Raw genomic sequence first — 17248 nt, forward strand, 5'->3', positions numbered from 1 at the left:
TGGTGACTGCCGAACTTTTAGCTACTGTTTGCTAAACAGCAGTTTATTTATGACAGCTTAACGATTCAGATATTCTAGCTAAACTAATCGGTTGAGACAGCTTTCTGTGTTTAGTTGTGTTACCTAAACTGTATTTATGACAGCTTAACGATTAAGATATTCTAGCTAAACTAATCGGTTGAGACAGCTTTGTGTTTAGTTGTGTTACCTAAACTGTATTTATGACAGCTTAACAATTCAGATATTCTAGCTAAACTAATCGGTTGAGACAGCTTTGTGTTTAGTTGTGTTACCTAAACTGTATTTATGACAGCTTAACGATTCAGGTATTCTAGCTAAACTAATCGGCTGAGACAGCTTTGTGTTTAGTTGTGTTACCTAAACTAAAAATTATATACCTAAACCATTTTGTAGTGTTCGGTTAGAAAAACTGAACTGTTTAGATGTAGTAACCTTATTATTTAGTTAATATTACAAAATGGTTAGGTTGATTAACTAAACTTCGGTTGGAATAGCCCTACCGATATAGGTGTTTTAGCTCTCTACTGCTAGCTAGCTTTAGGTACTGTAGCTTAGCTTTTTGGTTAGATTATCTAAATTAAATAGGAAGTGCAGCTTTGCAGTTTAGCTGAAAACAATACAGGGTGTAAATGTTACCACCATCAACTCGAAGGATTATACCCATAATTCAGAATCATGGGTTAAATACTTTGAGTTGCAGGTAGTTTATTACAACCCTTTTGAGAGATGAAACCTAAATAAATAAATATTATGTTTTGTAAGACTAGAAAGTACTTATTAAAAACCTCATTCATATAAAAGTTATTTTGTTAAGAATCGTCTCTCAAAATATTGTTTCCAGCTACCAGCAAAGCCTCAAAAAAGAAAACACGTTTGATCATACACACATTTATATTATCATTTTTTATTATAATTTTTTTTTAAATATAGTAAAAGATGTTTGTGTCCTGATTTGGCAAATTCTTTTAGGCGCTGCCTGTATGTGTCTAGTAATTTACCTTTAGCAGCAATTTTTTGGGTAGGCCCAAAACACATATATGGGGTGAAATATACAGCTGCGCTTTTTTTATTAAAGACTTTGGTGATTTGAAAAGCAAATTCATAAAATCTCTTGCTTGTAAGGGATCTATCTGGATTACCCTGCAATTCCTTACTTATAATAGTACTGCACAGTCTGGCAGAATTGTCCAACAGACCCTTTGACTCAAACTGCATTAAAAGTGCTTGCCGTTCATTGATTGATAGGAGATGATTGCGTAAGTCCTGGAAAACAAAATTAAATTGCATATTGATTACATAACTAATAACCACTTCTATAATCATCATAATATCAGTCACAGGATGGCTTTTCTACGCTGCCACTACTAAAATACATATATCGGAATGTATAAAACAATTAACCTAAGTTACTTAGGTATCTGAAACTTACTAAAATTATTTAACTTACATTCGAAATTTGCTCTTCAAAAGCTTCTTGCGTTATTCTTTGTGATTTGTTTTTATTTTCCAACAAGGAAATGTCATTTACAAGGAAGTCATCGTGTTGATAATATATGGGCGTTGTTTGTTTGGAAGTTGAAGGTATATCTTCAATCTGAAACAAAAAGCGGGTATGTACACAAAGGGGAAAGAAAGGGTGAAGAGGTCAAGCTTTGTTTTTATCCCTTTGAAATTGCTTGACCCCCCCGGCAGTCGATTTATTCATTAATTACAGGAATTATTATTTTAAATACTATTATTTTTGTATCAAAATCGCGTCCGGTACAACTATTTCCAAATGGTTAGCCAAAAAAGGCCTAGGTAAACAATATGTCATCATTACTGCTTTTAAAAACTTACACTTATGACAGGTGGATTAATAACATCCTTGAGCGCATTAATGTGTGCTGTAGGCAGTGCCCGGTGCCCTACAGTCGGAATCAATTCTTTAATATCATCTTGAGATATTATCAGGAGTGGCTTGAGTCTGAAATAAAGAAAAAAAACGACGAGATAATACAAAAAATTTCAAAACAAGAAAATAAAAATTTATTTTTCAAAGGAATGAAAATTATTCATTAAAAAAATGTATATTTATACAACAGCAGATACCGAACACCCTGTATCATGAATCAAGCGGAGATAAAATAGTTTTAATAATGAAATTATTTCATTTATATGAAAATTTCAAATGTAAACATTAACAATGGGTGGTAAACCCTGTATTTAAAAAAAAATATCCCTCCCAAAAAAAAAACAACAGAATTCAATGTTCAAAATGTTATGTCCGAATTAATAATTTGCAATACACATTTATTAAAATATAATATATACGATTTCAAAGCTAGTTTGGTTGGTTCTAGTTTCTGGCTAGGGTAAAATTGTAACTTAGAAAATACTACAGTTTCAAACAACATTCGTTCAATACAAAATAATACTGGCGGAAACAAACAAAGAAATAAAGGCGCCCTTGAGTTGATTTTGCACAAAAACGGCGCTATACAAGTGATCCAATTATTATTTTTTTTTATATACCACTCTCTGTAACTTGTGTCATGACTCCTGACACAATCTTGGTTGTAGCGTCAACACGCACTCTTCAAACTAGGTACATAATAAATACAAATCTTCTAAATCTATTGCGTAGGTACTTGAGTCATGGAATAATGAAGGTTCCAGTTTCTAAATCAAATAGAATGGATATTATCATAATATATAATATCATAGTTCCATGATCTAAATTCCAAATCAATAAAAAAATGAAAAAAGAAAACTCACCTTTAAATGTTTCTATGTAAGCCTCCAGATTCCAAGAAATTAAATAATCCTCCACGGTTTTGTCTGCCATTATCACTAGGAACTAGGAACAGCGGTTAACATAAATTCAATTCAATTCAAAAATAAATTCGCAACGCGCGCAACGAACGTCAATTCACGTATGGTGCGAACTGTGGCGATCTGATAACTGCGTCGTAAATGAACACCTGCGCGATAAACAGATCTACCAAAGTTCGGGAGATTTTAACTAAAGTTTTGTTGCACTTTGCCTAAGTTTGTGCAAAGCAACTAATTGTTATGTAAAAATACCAAATTTAGATATTCCAACCTCAGTTTTGCTATATGAACAAAACATTTAACCAAACTAGATGTTTAGTTAAATTTAGCTAAATACTTTGGGAAGTAACACATAAACTTAAGTTACTAAAGTGAAATAGGTTTAGTAAATTACTTTAGCTTGATTAACCAAACCGATTATTTTGTTTAGGTAAGTATGCTTTTAGTGTGCTATTATTAAAGTTTAGTTGTATTAGCTCAAGCACATTTTACTAAACAACGACGGTATCTGCACATAAAGTATTTTAGGTAAAGTAGCTGAACTTTAGGCGATGGTTACACAACTTCAATTAGCTTAACACTTTAGCTAACTCATTTTTTTCAGTGTAGATGGGCCATGAACACCATAGTGTAATAGACGCCATCAAAATTTTCACTATAGAAAGTAACATGAAATTTAAGAAACATATCGAAAACTGTGTAAAAAGAATTAGAAAACTTACTTACTTTTTTATACAATTAAGAAATATCCTAAATCTTTCAAATATTAAAATGGTTTACTTTGCTCTTGTACAGTCAGTGTTGCAGTACGGAATAATCGCATAGGGAGGTATCTATAAGAATAATCTGTATTCGATAGTAACAACACAAAAAATGATAATCAAAGTTATTATTAAAAAACCAAGAATTTTTCCAACCAAAGAACTTTTTGAAAAATTTAAGGTCCTACCGATTTCAAAACTATATCAAAGAAATGCTATTTTAAAAGTTTTTAAAGATTCTGAAAGGTCCTCAACGCGAAGTATAAGACCTAGAACATCTGGGAACATGTATGTACCTAGATGCAATACGACAGCTGCACAACACCATCATGAATATATAGGCCCAAAGTTATTTAACGATTTACCGGATACAATAAAAAGTGAGAAAAATTATTTTAAATTTAAAAAAAAACTTTCGTTGTATTTTTACAGAGAAGATTGACTTACTTTTATCGATGATTTTCAGATACATTCTGTTGCTTATATTTTTGTTGATTTTTGTTGATATTCTGTTGCTATAATTATTTGTAATTTTTCTTATTGTACAATATTTTGTAATATTTACAGTATTTTTGAAAATATTTTTTCCATTTTGTAACTGTACATATATTATATATTTAAACACATAGACTAGCTCCCCAGTTTGACCCGAGAATATTTCTCTACAAATTGGGTAAACAAAAAAAGTTTAAAAAAAAATCTTTGTAAACATTATTGATTATACTCTGTAAATTGATTAATTATTTAATAAAAAAAAAATAAAAAAAAAAAAAAAAAAATTCAAAAAAACTCCGTAAGGCCTACTACTATTGACGAAAATATTTTCCTTCGTGGCCATGGATGTCTTTTAAGGAAAATAAGGAGAGGAAGTTCTGGGAAGGAAAAGAGGAGTGACAGACGTATAAATCATCCATCCCACTGTCAAACGTAGCGAATCACTTGGCGTGATCTATGGCAGTAGTGATGGTTATCCAATGAATTGTTCCCGGGGCGCCGGAACCCATGTCCGCAAATGTCACAAATTTAAATATGCCAAAATCTATACATTCTGTACGAGATAGAAATCCAAAATAGGTTACAACTGTCTACCTAAAATTAATCACAAGATGCTTTGCTAGCCAGATAAGAGATACATATGGTTAGAAGATAAAGTTGAAGACAGCAGAAGCAGAAGATCACTTGGGTCATAGATAATAGAAACTAGGGAGACGGGTCGTGATTCACGACCAAAAAATAATATTATTATAAAATAGGTATGTATAACTAGCCTTATAACCATGAGTATCATATGGAAATATTTGTAAATTAAACATTTTGGACCCACGCTACAGCTGTGGTCTTGTTATAAGCATGACCAAGTTCGACTGTTTATAGTTTTATACGTTTACCTATGTACAGTGATCTATTCCACACTGAAAACCTGATTTATGGCAGCTGGGCATAGACTGAATATAATGAAAATGAGATCCTTGAGGCATAAGTGTGATAATACTAAAATAGTTTGATGCAACTATAAGAGAAGTAATAGTAACTAGCAGTTAAAAACCCGAGAGGGTGAGTATATATTGTTAAAACACGGAACAGGAAGGAGTTAATGAATAATAACATGCTAAATTTACGCATAATAAGAATGACAGTTGTTTGAATAAATGAAATTTTGCGTATTTGTGATGGATTATTTCAAATGAAACACTATTATTGTCTACATGTCTACAACTGATATTAAATGTTATCGTACCTAATTTAATTAGCTCATAGGAGACTTGCAGTGCTTAAATATGTGTTACAGCCGTCAATATCTATAAGTTGAATCAATATCGTATAGTTTGACACAATTAAAGATAGTTATAACAAAGTTGACTGAAATAATAGATTATTAAATATTGATTAATTATACCCGTGTTTATGAATAAAAGGAGGGTAATTGTGAGATGAGATTAGCAGTCGGTTTAATAAGGGGTTAATTTTACTCCAACTGGTGGTAATTATTTACCTACAACTGTTACTGTATCTTATAAAGTTTAAAGTTAGATATATAATATATACACCTTCATCAGGCGAGTAAAAGTCTATATATATATAGGTATATTATTACAACATAGCGCCCCTGAGGTAATAACTCACAAAAGCGGCGCTATGCAAATTGTCCAATAAATATAATGTTTACATTTTATTGTGTATACACCGAAGTCAAAAATTAAATATAGATTGCAATTGGAAAGAAGAAGTGGAAGGAGGGGGGAGGGGTAAGAGTAGGCTGGGTTTATAAGAATTAGGAATTACAATATCGTTAGACGGGAAAGACCAGTTAAGTGGGAAAATATTTAAAAGAGAGTTTATAAAAAAAATTCTTGTTAAATATCTGCTTTTATTTTAACATGTTTCCTAACTTCTAAAATTTCAAAATTATTTATAGTGAAGTATTTTAAGACCCGAAAAAAACAAATAGCATATAACCATAAAACAATATATTCATAAGACAAATAGCATTTAATAACGGTTATTCTAATAAATTGATGGTTGAAATACTAAATAAAAAAATTAAACATATTCTCTTCAAACGGTATTTCTAAAGATAGAAATAAACAATGGCGTAGAATTCTGTTTGTGGATAACGATACTTCTAAAATTATATATAAAAACAATCCTGGTACTATTAAACTGGCGTTTTACACTAATAACAATGAAGAAATATATTCTTAATAATAAAGATAGCAAAAAACAAACAAAAAAATCAGGAGTTTAAAAACTCAATTGGGAGTTCTTTGTAATTTCTTTTACAAAGGTAGAACCAATAGAAACTTTGAAGTCAGAACTAAAGAATATCTCAGGGCTCTAAATGGAAATAGTAAATCTGAGTTTGCAAATCATATTTTGAATAATGATCACACTTTCGATAATTCAGGTCTTAAAATACTTCACTCAGGATATAAAGCATCGCAAATAAATAATTTTGAAATTTTAGAAAATAGAAAACATGTCAATATAAAATCAGATATAAAATAAGCAAAAAAAATGTATAAATAATAATGAAAAATGCTATTATAAAGTGATAAGCTTCCAGAAGAAATCTTCTTATTAAACGCTTGTTAATGGTCAAGTAGTCAAGTATTGTGAGCTGGCTTGAGGTGATTTCTCACGAAAACGGCGCTATATAAGTTAGCCAAATATTATTATTAGTGATCGTTGGTTTAATTCGATAAAATCGATGTCTTTCGTCAGGAATCTTCATAACAGAAATTTTAATAATTTTGAATGTATGCCATTATTGCTAATTTTCCCATAATTATTTTTGACCGTATCAATTTTACTTTATAACGGACATCTTCGAACTATTAAAATTTTATGTAAAGCTACGACGGGTATAGTGAGATTGCTTTTCTGTATTAAAAATGTGATTTTTTATCATCTCATTGGTTTTTTTCTTTGTTAAGTATGTCCATCTTGTTCTCCCAGTTTATTTTTTTAAATATTGTTGAATATAATAGTTTAACACATTTTTATAATGGAAACAAAATGCGCAGCATTATAGAAATAAATAGTTTGAAAGTGTTTGAATGTAACCTACATGCAAAGTTCTACTTTGATGTCGTTACAACGGTATAATAAAAATAAGCATGCTAATTTTAGAAAGAAAATACATTTATCCGGAATTTATCAAATTGTCCAGTTACTTTATTAGTATTTTATACCTATTAGATTATTAGCATTCGAGCGTTTAATTACTAGTAGAATTCTTTCGGTTACCGAAATATAATCCCTGAAGTAAGCTCTTAAAAATATCATTATTAACTAATCCAAATATGTATATTTTGGACAAATGTATACGTTAAAACATTGTGTTAGTGAAATATTAAGAATTCCTTGATATATCAGGGAGATCAAATTTCAACGTTCATTTTCGGGTTCTGTGAAAGTCCTTTTCAAGTTCTGTTATTATATAATTAAAGGCTAGTTGCTTGACTGAACTCAAATAATAACATAACTTGAAAATTAACTTTTAAATTTGAGGAATTGGTCAAATTCTCCGAAACAGCCCGTCCTTAATGAATGAATGAATCATTCCTTATTCACAGTAGAAAATTAGGGTGTCGTACTATAAAATAAAGTTTAATCATACAAAACTTTCAAAAATATTAACATGTTTGCATTTGCAGTCAGTAGGGAGCATCGCGTTGCACTATTGTTATTAGTAGCAACCGGATGTAGATGCGGGTTCCGGCGTCACGTTTAGTGGTCACGTGATGCCACCGACGCTTGGTTGGTAGCGCCGGTGGCGTCGGTAGCGTCGGTAGCGTCGGTGGCGTCGGTAGCGTCGGTAGCGTCGGTAGCGTCGGTGGCGTCGGTAGCGCACAGCGCAGCTTTCAGACTTCACAGAGAAGAATTCGACTACTATTACATCTATAGTAATAATCTTTCAAGAATATGTTTATAACGGCGTCGCATACCCCCTTCTTGAATAAACTTTGTGCCAGGGTACTTTCGGTACCATTTCGTAGGTACGTAAATATTTCTCTCATGGTATGTATCTGTTCACAGGGAATAACCAAATACCCTTTAACCGTATTTTTAATAACTATCAGAACTATAAAAACTATGGAGATTTTAGACTTCCAATAACAAATTCGTCGGGAACCCAAAATAATCTCGATTTTAAAGGATTTGAGATTTTTAATGAGCTACCTACAGATGTCAAGGAAGCTAAAAGCCTTGCTGCTTTTCGTGGGTTATGCCTAAATACTGTAAAAGAGTTCTAGGTGTACTGTAAAGTGTCCCTAATGTCATAGAAATAAGTTGTTAAAAGGTTTATACTAGATATAAAAATTTATTTTTTATAACTCAATAAATACATTAAAAAAAAAATATATAACCATATTGGGGAGACACTAAATTTAGGTATATGTTTAATATGGTGTCCAAAAAATTTTGATACACATATTTATTAGAATTTTTATTTATGTATATTAAGGACGGGTTAATTTGAAAATTGTGACAAAACTGAAATAAAAACTGAAATGGAAAAAATATTTCACAGGAAATAAATAAGTAATTTGAAATTTGAAGAATTTTTCAATTTCTCCGAAACAACCCGTCCTAAGTGAAAGGGTCCCGGTAATTTTAACGAATTTTCCCCATGAGTTGCGGTAACATATTATTGTTCTCCTTTTGATTTTTCTTAATTTTTCGGTTATTTCTGCGCGATGTCTCCTAGTTTTGCTGTTGACCATTAAACGTGGTTAGATAAATAAACAGTTATCACGAGCTTTCTCTGGTACGTTACGAGTATTTAATATATTGGCAGTATTTGGTATACGATTTGCATTTACTTACACAATATTTTCGTTGTGAAGGTTTCTCTTCATTCTTCTAATTACCCGTTTACGGGATGTTCTAAGTTTATTGCGCGTAAATGCTACAATTTTGCTGACATGACTCAACGGAAACAATTTAAAATAAACTTTGCAAACAGAATCGCAATTAATTCAAAAAAGTAAAACAAATTAAGTGATTGATGAACAACTGAAAATTTAACAATGACTTAAGAAAATAAAATTATGTATTCGTTTATTTCTTGCGTTTAAATTCTAGTTCTATTCTATTAAATAGAATTTTTTATTTATCTGGGGCGGGTAGTACTTCTCACAAGAAAATATAATTACAAATAGATACTTAATTGTTTCTATGTATTGTGAAAAATATTACACTTTGAACATAATTTGTATTGAACGTAATTAGTAATTATTTATTTAACAGTACCTGATTCACATGAAAAATTATCGTGGTATCGTGAGTGTAAAGTTGTGCAATGAGCCCTACGCAGATAATAAAAATTGATAGGTAAATTACTTTTAATCGCGGTTTTCTTATTTGATTCGCCTTTGTTATTGTTGGATGCTATTGTGTAACCAATTATGTCAGAACGTTGTGGTCCATGACAATGGTTTTCTTATTTGTTTCACCTTTGTTATTGTTGAATGCTATTGTGAATAGCATGAAATTTTGCCCACTTGACGTTCAAAATGAGAAGCAAATCACTGTCTAAATTAGTTTTAGGAAGCCAAAAATTATCGCAACTTCTCGTAGGTTAGCCATGATCAGTAGATACTACAAATACAAAAGACGGTTGTTTCACAGAATTTGAACTACAAATACAAAGGACGGTTGTTTCACAGAATTTGAACTACAAATACAAAGGATGGTTGTTTCACAGAATTTGAACTACAAATACAAAGGACGGTTGTTTCACAGAATTTGAACTACAAATACAAAGGACGGTTGTTTCACAGAATTTGAACTCCAAATACAATGGTTATTTCACAAAATTTGAACAATTCATAATTTCAAATCTAAAATTCAAGTTCTGTTATTTTTTATTTCTTAATAATATAATTTACACATGTATTTTTCTTACATAATAATAATCACCCTGTTCTGAGTAAGGGAGAAACATACATTTAACCGATCGGTGCCTGAGTTTTTGGCATCGCGTTTGGGTCCCACCCATGCGTAGTGTATTCAATTTCTCGGCTGGCCTCCATTACAACACAAGCAACATTTTCCGCTTACTATGGCGGTAGTAAGAGATTTTCAAGTATTGTCAGGTTATTCGTAACCCGGAAATGATTGTGTATCTTTATAAAAAATAAATAAAGTTTTAACATAATTTTTTAGAACCTTTTCAGAAAGTGCTCTTGCTTTTTTTTGCTCTCTTGAGCAAAATACAAATATTATTATTGGAATTTGCTCTGAATTTCAAACCAATTATAATTAATATAGAGTAACTGACTTAGAATATAGATGGCGCTAGTTTACACCTTATTTAAGGGCAGCGAAACTAGGTTATTTAAGGTCCAAATTTAATTATGGAACTTACTTCTCTTCGATATTTTCTAGCTAAAGGAACGCAAAGTGACAATTATATTCGCTTTCCGTTGGTGGAGTGATCTCCACAGAGTGTCGGTAGCAATATAAACTTTAAATCGGTGTAATTTCAACTTCTCCAAAGTGTTTAATTTTAATAGAGGAATCTACCCCTTTGTTCACAAGTCCTAACTTTTTTACAATTATTAATGAAAATAATGTACACGAAAGAATAAAGAAAAAAAAAGACGATGAGTTATAATTACTTCGAAATTTGATGTTCTAATTCTGTGCCAACAACAACCCGTCCTGGCACTTTTTGACTTAAGAAGAGACAACACCCTAAAATAAACATTGTGAAGCAGCCGTGCACAAAAATATGCGATGCGTAGCTCTGTGTAAAATAAAAAATGTCAAATGTCTAAAATAAAGTTAACGACGTAAGTGATGAACAACGTTCGGCTTTGCCCTGGCAGGCATAGAAAATCGATATTTTCGTGGGGTTTATTTGAATTATTTCTGATAAACGTATTACTAAAATGTCAAATGTTTCTAGAGGGATCCCTCGGAAAGTGACTAATTGATTTTTAAATTTATTTTTTAATTTATTTTTATTGAATAAATAGTTAATACATATAAACAAACAAGTCCTACTAAGACAATTGAATTGGCTTGTCAACAGGTGCAATCGCATAGAAATATAAAATCTGATGCTTACCGCTAATTTTATAGTTGAAAAACGTTTTATAAAATTTTCAAACCGTTTTATCTAAAATATTTGAATGGTAAAACTTGACTCCCCAGATTGTACATTCTGTGGTCTAGAAGTGGGAACTTTAGATCACATATTTTTTGGTTGTCCCTCTCTAAACAAATATTCTCTCTTCTATCAAGCCTTATCTAAAATTGCCTCCCCTCCATTCAACATCTCATCTCTTCTAATTCTGAACTCGACTCCAATTTTCATTATAATTTTGAAATTTGCCTATTTAAATAAAATTAATATTTAAATTCACCTTTCATTTCTCAATAATTTTAAATGATGGCCAAGAACACCCTTGAAGGGTGAAAGCCAGAAATAATGGGGAAAAAGTCCTGTTTTTGTTATACATAAATAACATGCATCCGTAGGTATCCCTCTAGAAATATTTGAGATTTTAGTAATACGTTCATCAGAAATAATTAATATGTGAGCGTCGAGCAAACCTCCGTTATTAGAGTCTTATGTCGCCTTAAGCCTGTAGCAGACCACGCTATATTCGCGTGGTTTGGCCTATTTCAGCATATCACTCGCCATGCATCCTCGATGGTACTGTATGACGAGCGATATGCTGAAATAGGCCAAGCAAACATTTTACTTTGTTACTTCTTGTAAATAATAAACTGGGGTTATTATAGATTTAAAGTTGCTTGACGTTGCATTGTAAGATATCTCACTTATTAAGGTGTTTTTATGTTTTTTTCTTTATGTAATATGAATTTTTTGTGGAAACTTCACTGGCTTATGCAACATGTAAAATGTAATTATTTATATGAAATTGGGAAAATGATTGTTTCCCCAATAAACTAAAATAAAAAATATTTTAAAAATTATTATTATCTTTGTATAGACTGCATTTAGAAAGGTTTACACATCTTCCCTGATGATGGACACTGTAATGCTGTCCGAAACGTTGGCTAAATAAGGAGGTAGCGCAAAAGGAGGTGATTAAAACAATTACATTTCTGTAGTAATTCAGGTTAATTTTTAGGATTTTTTACGTTTTTGCAGTAGTTGTTTCGTATTGAATTCTCTACAGATTAAAGATTTTCCTGTCAACCTCAGATGGGAGAGGTTAACCAAAGTAGATGATAAAATGCGTGGAGCGAAGCATAATTTAAATCAGAGGTTCCTAAACTTTTCTGGACCACGGCCCCTTTACAAGAAAAAATATTGAAACGCCCCCCTCCACAATAATAATTCAATTGCATATTTCCTAAATTGAATCACGAAATAGAAAAAAAAATACTGTATTAGAAAAATGTTTAGTAAAAAAATAAACGATGAAAAAAATACATGAATAATAATAATAACAATAATAATTGGATAATTTGTAAAGCGCCGTTTTTGTGAAAAATCACCTCAAGGGCGCTGTACAATTTATTTCCTCGGATCTACATTTGTTATTTAGACCAACTGTGCCAGCACGAGGTTCGTCATCCGTTCAGGCATGTGTCTGCCGCCAATATAGCGCTGACATGTGTCTGCTGCCAATAAAGAGCGCTGACATAACATCCTCACATAGACAACAAACCTTTGCAGCACCGCTGTGACGCTCGACGAAGACAGAAGATGGAGACTCTGCTGCAAGAATCCTAGGTAGCGAAGGAACTGTACCAGCTGCTGCAGCGAGAGAGACTACCCCGTCCACCAACTGTGCCAGCACGAGGCTCGTCATCCGTTCAGGCATGTGTCCGCCGCTAATATAGCGCTGACATGTGTCTGCTGCCAATAAAGAGCGCCGACACAACATCCTCACATAGAAACAGTTTTTTATTATTAATTTCTTAAATATGTTTGCCACGGCCGCCACCTTTGACTGCCTTAAGAATAAAATGCCAGTCAAACTATTGCCCCCCATTTGCTCCCCCATTTGCCCCCGCATTAGCCCCCTAATTTGCCCCCCATTTTCCCCCCCATTTGCCCCCCCATTTGCCTATAGACCCGCTAGAACCCCATGCACGGAGAAAACTAGAAAAGTATTGATTTATTGCATCTCACAATACATAAATCATGTTTTTACTCATAAAAATCTACATCAGTAGGACTAAGCCTGTATCGAGGCTAACAATTTACATTTGAGAGAAGAAAATACGTGAAGTATTGCTAATTTATTAAGAATATCTTCAAATTATTCGCGATGCGGTTAAAAACTAGAATGCAGGCCATTTCCTGATAAACTAGTAAATTCCTAATATATCGGAACACGTGTTCATGCACATACATTTTCGTCGAAGATATATAATGACGAAATACGAAAACATTAGGATATTTATGAACACATGTTCCGATATAATATATTCGTATTTTTCTAAAAGTTTATCAGGAAATCTAGTCATTCGATAACATCCTGCAATCCCGTTTTTAACCGGATTACCAATAATTTGAAGAGATTCTTAATAAATTAGCAATACTAATTTTTCTCAGTGTGGGAGGCTCCAGCGCCCACTGGGAGGGCGGTATCGCCTCCGTTGGGATCCTATGATTTAAATATTTCCTACTTATTTCATCCAAATAAGTAGGACGAAGATAAATTAAAAACATAAAGGACTCAAAACAAAATATATCATTCCTAAAACTAGGATAATATAATGGACCTGTAAACTGTACAGTGTATGTACAGATAATATGCAACGAGGTGTCTTGAATACCAATTAGGTAATACGGGTTAGTAGACAGGAATGAACTGGGTCGAAATTGCGAAGTGTATTTTTTTACAGTGTTCACGATAGCACTTCGAATTAGAACACTAACACTAGCGAGGACCAGTGAAAAATCACGGGATATTATAAGGCCAATTTTGATTTTTTTCTGCTAAAATATTGTATTACAGGTAGGTGCTTTATTGCTTGTCTGAATTATTTACACAATCAGTTCCGATTTTGAAAATGACGCTTCAATTCGAAGCAAATTTGAGTTCATTGAACTAGATGTCACGCAGGACTAACGCACAACGCTGACAAACGAAATTAGTATTTATTATTACGAAATTATTATTGTATGATGAAAAATCTTATAACGGAAAATTTTTTTTAATTAGTAATTTTTTTTACTATGAAAAATAAAATTTGTATAATAGACATGCAAAATTGTATTTTTATTGTAAAAAAACATTGTTAAAACATGTGCCATTAACATTAACATTAATATAAATATTGTTTTATAAATATACTATTAAAATAGGTTAGCTTTTTTAATTAAATCGGAACTAAGAATCTAAGAGGTTCTTAGGTTCAAAAATTTGTTAAATAAGATACGAAAAAAGTGACCTTAAAACTTTCACATCAATAACAATTGGACGCTAAGTGAACAAATTTTTTTAATTTTAACGTAATAACCATTAAAATGCTGATTTTTTCATCTCCTCTGACGTAAATAGTTGTATCTTATAGTAAGTAATTTTAATCGAAGTGTTCTTTAAGAAAAATCACATTAAGCGTGTCTAGTTACGCTAAAACTTTGCCAAAATCATTGCAAATATGGGAGTTTTCCAGTAAAAATCTACTAATATTTAATTTAGTTTTAATATTGTCAAGTAATCTTCTTCGGAAAGCGAGTTACACCAAAGATCAAGAAACTACTGCGGCCGGTTCTGCAACCTTACCACCTCTCTTCCTCCAGACCTCCTCCTTCAATGATCTCACCGCAGACAGACTAGAACGTCAGCCGTCATAACCATACCGCCACCTCCCGCCACACAACTTCGCAAAGCCACTCAGGTAAAAGGTTGCTGCGAGGCGGTAACGAGTAACGAAACGCGTTTACTTCGACAAAATCCGCGAGAATCAACCACGACATTCAACGCTACCACGAGCATAAAACAAAACGAGACTAAAAGCCCATCAAAATGTAGTTAAAACAAGTTTAAAACTGTTAGATTACATAGTGACATACGCGATACAAGTGTTAAGTGACGGTAGTAAAAACATATTCTAGACTCGTGAAGGTTCTAAATAAAAGGTTGTGAGAAACCTGGCGCAAAATTGTTGGAATACTTCGTCGATTGAGCAAGTTTGTTAAAAAGAATTGTGCGGATTTGTTAATGGACTCCACGCATTGCCTTTGGGTGTTCTTATTATGTTGACATCTTCAAGCCAAATTAAGTTTTTAACAGTGTTCAAAAGTGTTTGATGTTGTGATTGCTGGATATCTTTCTGACGGTCCAATTGCAGTGTTGACAGGGGCTAAGTACGAAACATCTGTTGCACGAGCTGATCATTAAGCATTGCGAAACTCATATTTGCATTTTCAATTGATTCCAGTTTGATCAAGAGGTCGTTTCATAAACAAGTTTTGGCGGCTTGCAATAAGCACATTAAAAATAAACCAGATGTTTTTTTTTAAATTAATACATTAAGTTTTACGGAAGGATTCAGAAAATAGTGTGAGAAGAGTCCTTGAATGGATTTATCAAGTTATCAACAGTGTTTACGATCTGTGCTTTGTATTATACGAAAGTTATCTACGATTTCTTCAAAAGATTCAGTGTATCTGTAAAAAAATGTGGTGAATTTTTGGGATTTAAGATTACTCCTGGTGATCCGGAAGAATTTCTGGATACATACCGATAAGAATGTAGTAGAACCCTACATATTTACGGAGAAGTTCGTCATGGACATCAAAATGAAGCCAGCAGTGCGAAGATTCCTCTGCTGTAGCGTGTTTGTGGCTGCAGGAGTTGTTGCCGTATATGTCCTGGTAAGTCCATTAACACAATTATAATTAACGTAACGAAAAACCGTTCTCAAGTGATCTAAGTGCATGTATAAAATAAGAGCATTCATTAGATGTAATATGCGATTGATTACGAATATAAGAGATCTAAATGATAAACTGGTCTCCTTCAACCTCCTTCAGCCGGTGTAGCCTTTGAAGACCAGCTCAGGCACAGGGGCAAACACGTCAGGTAGAAAACTGTGCTTGTTCTACCAATATTTAAAAGGAAGGTGCTTTGCACGTCCGAAAGACACGCCAATTGACAATGTTTTTAAGTCGTTGACATTTGTCATACCACAACAGGTTTGTCTTTTAGACCTATTATGCTCAAAAGCTTTGCATGGGTTTCTTTAAGACCCTGTTTCACTTCTTTCTTCCCTTAAAGACCCTCCAGCATCCCAAAGATGATATAGACCCCGAAGGAAATCAAGTCTCCGTGTGGAGCCAGTCTTATAAAATTACGACACGAAGAAACGTAGGTATTATGGTGTCGATACAAAATAATAGCCATTATTAGTTGCATAATATAATATGAATAATTAGTTTTAAACGGCCCTTCTCGCAGTCGTAAATCAAGATTACCCACGGATTATAAATAAGTCTTTACTAGTTGTGGACATGGCTTGCTTGAGTGTGGGGGATATTGAAATTCCGTTATTGCTATTATTTGATTTAACAGGACTATCGTTCTACAACTGTCTTGAAGATGCTGCAAATCTTACCTAAAACGAAAGCGTATATTTAACACTATTACCTGGTTTCGCCTTAATTGCAACCCATTTTTCCACGAAAAAATATTAGGTAGCTAACTACTGAACAATTTTGAATGAATGTACTTAATATGGTTTGCCAAATTTACGTGCAATTCAATGCTCCATAGCTCTTGTTGGAATTGATGTATTGAGTTGAAAATAGTTGCATTGAATTAGAAATTGTAGATAAAAACTGTAATGCAAATTTCATGTTTTTTAATGTCAGGATACCAATAATCCATACAGAGTTAAAAAAATTATGTAATTTTTTAAGTTTTTAGTTGATATATTTTGTTTTGTCTTACGGGACAGTCGTCTTAAACCACACAACCATTGGGACCTTTTTATTAAACGTTACATTTATCGATATCATATTTCAAATTCAGAATTAACAATATCATCTTGAAACTAATTTTTCCCAAATTTCCTGTCCCGGTAAGATCTTGGGTTCAATTCCTAGTTGTGACCGTTTTCATTTTATTTATATGTATCTTATACTGTTTCATGTTTAGTTTCGATTTATTATATATTACATTGATGGGTAAAATTTCAAAATAAGTTAA

The 17248-nt window shown here is 32.5% G+C and overlaps 1 protein-coding gene and 1 long non-coding RNA gene across 3 annotated transcripts in view; one reads left to right on the top strand and one right to left on the bottom strand.

Annotated features, from left to right (window-relative positions):
• Positions 1-1152: 1152 nt before the first annotated feature.
• LOC149412049 (uncharacterized) lies at positions 1153-3402 on the bottom strand. 2 transcript variants are annotated; one of them, XR_016304701.1, is made up of 4 exons: positions 2779-3402; positions 1861-1987; positions 1469-1615; positions 1153-1284 (listed from the first exon to the last, which is right to left on the bottom strand). It is a non-coding gene; the product is annotated as an uncharacterized LOC149412049 (long non-coding RNA). The 2 variants fall into 2 exon arrangements; XR_016304700.1 differs by having other exon boundaries at positions 1190-1615.
• An 11478-nt stretch (positions 3403-14880) lies between these two features.
• The window catches only part of LOC149412050 (uncharacterized), a 36065-nt gene continuing 33697 nt past the window's right edge, over positions 14881-17248 (top strand). The window contains exon 1 of the mRNA XM_089646589.1: positions 14881-15915. Within this exon, the coding sequence (XP_089502715.1) occupies positions 15829-15915 (87 nt within the window). The 5' untranslated portion in view covers positions 14881-15828. The remainder of the gene's footprint in view (positions 15916-17248) is intronic.

Source organism: Hesperophylax consimilis, chromosome 24 (genome assembly GCF_061612785.1).
Source record: "Hesperophylax consimilis isolate HC1 chromosome 24, BYU_Hcon_1.0, whole genome shotgun sequence".
Lineage (NCBI taxonomy): Eukaryota > Metazoa > Arthropoda > Insecta > Trichoptera > Limnephilidae > Hesperophylax > Hesperophylax consimilis.